This window comes from Homarus americanus, unplaced genomic scaffold (genome assembly GCF_018991925.1).
Source record: "Homarus americanus isolate GMGI-L3 unplaced genomic scaffold, GMGI_Hamer_2.0 scaffold47283, whole genome shotgun sequence".
In the NCBI taxonomy this organism is placed as follows: domain Eukaryota; kingdom Metazoa; phylum Arthropoda; class Malacostraca; order Decapoda; family Nephropidae; genus Homarus; species Homarus americanus.
The window spans coordinates 6,232-9,403 of NW_024711997.1; the positions used below are offsets into that span (position 1 = coordinate 6,232).

Genomic DNA, 3,172 nt, shown 5'->3' on the forward strand with positions numbered 1-3,172 from the left:
ACTTTCTTATGTGAAGTTCATTTTGGTACATTTTAAGTGGCTATTTGAGAACGACTAGTTTTAGTAAGAAAAGTCCTGTTATTTATAAAAAATAAAAATAAACATTATTTTATTTTATTTTTTACATTTTTTATTTTTTTTTATTTTTTTTTCTATTTATTTATTTTTTTTTCTTTTATTTTTTTTTTTGCCTCACTCGGCCTCTTCTTCGTTTGGGACGGCTCTTGGGTATTTATTTAAGGCCGCTATCCCCCCAAACGTGCTTATAAGCATTTGGGTATTATTTGTTGTGTTGGGTATCGCCATTAACTCAGTCCCCTCGTGACAGTTTTCTGTAAAATAGGCGAGTTCAGGGGACTCATCCCATAGCACGACAACTTTGACGGCACCATCCTCCATGGCCGCTCGAACTTCATCACCAAAGCAGACCATGTCCGGTTCATCGACCCTGAGTTTTTCAAATATGGAACTGAGGACAGTGTTAGACTTTTCCAAAAGCATGTGCTGGCGGAGGTCCCGTGTGCCATTGATGGCCTCCCTCAGACCTTGACGGCCGGAGTATGAGGTGTTTATTACAGATCTTACAGCACTCTTCAAGAGCTGAGGGAGACGCTCAACCAATTGGTCCTTCAGCTGACCAGGACCCCCTACCACCAGGGCCTGAACCTGCACGGTCGCCTTATTTTCATTCAGAAAATAATCTTCGCTGAGAGCAATTACTTTCTTCACCAGCAATTGTCTCTTTTCCAGGCGGATGCGCTGGAACCTGGGAGCGGACTGGCCACCTCTGCCGTGCTTTTTTGGAATATCCACGTTCTCATGGTGGTGGACTTTTAGTCCATTTTCAGAGAGCGTTCCAAGGGCAACCGCTGACCCATCGATGACGATGTAGCCAACGCCTCCCTCTTGGGAGATGAGTAATTGGTGCAGTGAGTGCGTGGAGAATGTCTTGCTGACATCGTATTTAAATTCTTGAACTGGTTGAGGAGGTGTTAACGTCCGGCGAAGGCGACTCACCTCGCCGGTTGCTTTGTTGAGAACTGATTGGCCGTAAAACACTAAAAGCCCATGGGGTGGCATGGCATTGACTGTGGATAGCATATCCACAGCGCTCTTCAGTGCTTCTTGCACTGAAGAGCGGTTGGAAACGGACTTTATGTTGGCCGCGCGGCTTTGTTCATCCTCGATTCTATTTTTGACGAGTATCAGGGAGGAAGATGATGGGAGGTGAAGGCTTAATACAGACGAAGTCCGGAGAGCCTCCAGATTCTCCAACTCCTTGAGAGCTTCTCTGAATTGGACAAGTTGAACCCGATCCATTTTGAAAGTAATAATAATATTAATATCTGGTTCGTCTGGTGACCTAAACTTGAAATTTAGGGAGAGATTACAAAATATAAAAAAGTGAGGTTGGAATTTTGTTCCTCAGCTTCATACTGAACATGTTATAGTATAGTAGTAGCAGTAGAAGTTGAGATGCTGTAGTAATATAGTGAACATATTGTAGTAGCAGTAGAAATGCTGTAGCAAGATAGTAAAGACATTATAGTAATAGTAAAGACATTGTAGTAGTAGTAGTAGTTAAGATGCTGTAGTAATATAGTAAAGACATTGTAGTGGTAGTAGTAGTTAAGATGTTGTAGTAGTAGTAGTTAAGATGCTGTAGTAATATAGTAAAGATATTGTAGTGGTAGTAGTAGTTAAGATGTTGCAGTAGTAGTAGTTAAGATGCTGTAGTAATATAGTAAAGATATTGTAGTGGTAGTAGTAGTTAAGATGTTGTAGTAGTAGTAGTTAAGATGTTGTAGTAGTAGTAGTTAAGATGCTGTAGTAATATAGTAAAGATATTGTAGTGGTAGTAGTAGTTAAGATGCTGTAGTAGTAGTAGTTAAGATGTTGTAGTAGTTAAGATGCTATAGTAATATAGTAAAGATGTTGTAGTAGTAGTAAAGATGTTGTAGTAGTAGTAGTTAAGATGCTGTAGTAATATAGTAAAGATATTGTAGTGGTAGTAGTAGTTAAGATGCTGTAGTAGTAGTAGTTAAGATGTTGTAGTAGTAGTAGTTAAGATGTTGTAGTAATATAGTAAAGATATTGTAGTGGTAGTAGTAGTTAAGATGCTGTAGTAGTAGTAGTTAAGATGTTGTAGTAGTAGTAGTTAAGATGTTGTAGTAGTTAAGATGCTATAGTAATATAGTAAAGATGTTGTAGTAGTAGTAGTTAAGATGCTGTAGTATTAGTAGTTAAGATGCTATAGTAATATAGTAAAGACGTTGTAGTAGTAGTAGTTAAGATGCTGTAGTAATATAGTAAAGACATTGTAGTAGTAGTAGTTAAGATGTTGTAGTAGTAGTAGTTAAGATGTTGTAGTAATATAGTAACGACATTGTAGTAGTAGTAGTTAAGATGTTGTAGTAGTAGTAGTTAAGATGCTGTAGTAATATAGTAAAGACATTGTAGTAGTAGTAGTTAAGATGTTGTAGTAGTAGTAGTTAAGATGCTGTAGTAATATAGTAAAGACATTGTAGTAGTAGTAGTTAAGATGTTGTAGTAGTAGTAGTTAAGATGCTATAGTAATATAGTAAAGACATTGTAGTAGTAGTAGTTAAGATGTTGTAGTAGTAGTAGTTAAGATGCTATAGTAATATAGTAAAGACGTTGTAGTAGTATTAGTAGTAGTTAAAGATGTTGTAGTAGTTAAAAGATGCTATAGTAATATAGTAAAAATATTTGTAGTAGTAGTAGTAGTAGTTAAGATGCCGTAGTAATATAGTAAAGATGTTGTAGTAGTAGTAGTTAAGATGCTGTAGTAGTAGTAGTTAAGATGCTGTAGTAGTAGTAGTTAAGATGCTATAGTAATATAGTAAAGATGTCGTAGTAGTAGTAGTTAAAATGCTGTAGTAATATAGTAAAGACATTGTAGTAGTAGTAGTTAAGATGTTGTAGTAGTAGTAGTAGTTAAGATGCTGTAGTAATATAGTAAAGACATTGTAGTAGTAGTAGTTAAGATGTTGTAGTAGTAGTAGTTAAGATGCTATAGTAATATAGTAAAGACGTTGTAGTAGTTAAGATGCTGTAGTAATATAGTAAAGATGTTGTAGTAGTAGTAGTTAAGATGCTGTAGTAGTAGTAGTTAAGATGCTGTAGTAGTAGTAGTTAAGATGCTGTAGTA

The 3,172-nt window shown here is 36.1% G+C and overlaps 1 protein-coding gene across 1 annotated transcript; it reads right to left on the reverse strand.

Annotated features, from left to right (window-relative positions):
• Nucleotides 1-470: 470 nt before the first annotated feature.
• Nucleotides 471-905, reverse strand: LOC121859131 (eukaryotic peptide chain release factor subunit 1-1-like; the record flags this gene model as incomplete). The annotated part of the gene is made up of 1 exon (XM_042355852.1): nt 471-905. A coding segment is annotated over one exon (435 nt), but the record flags the coding sequence as incomplete, so codon positions are not given.
• Between the last annotated feature and the right edge of the window lie 2,267 nt (nt 906-3,172).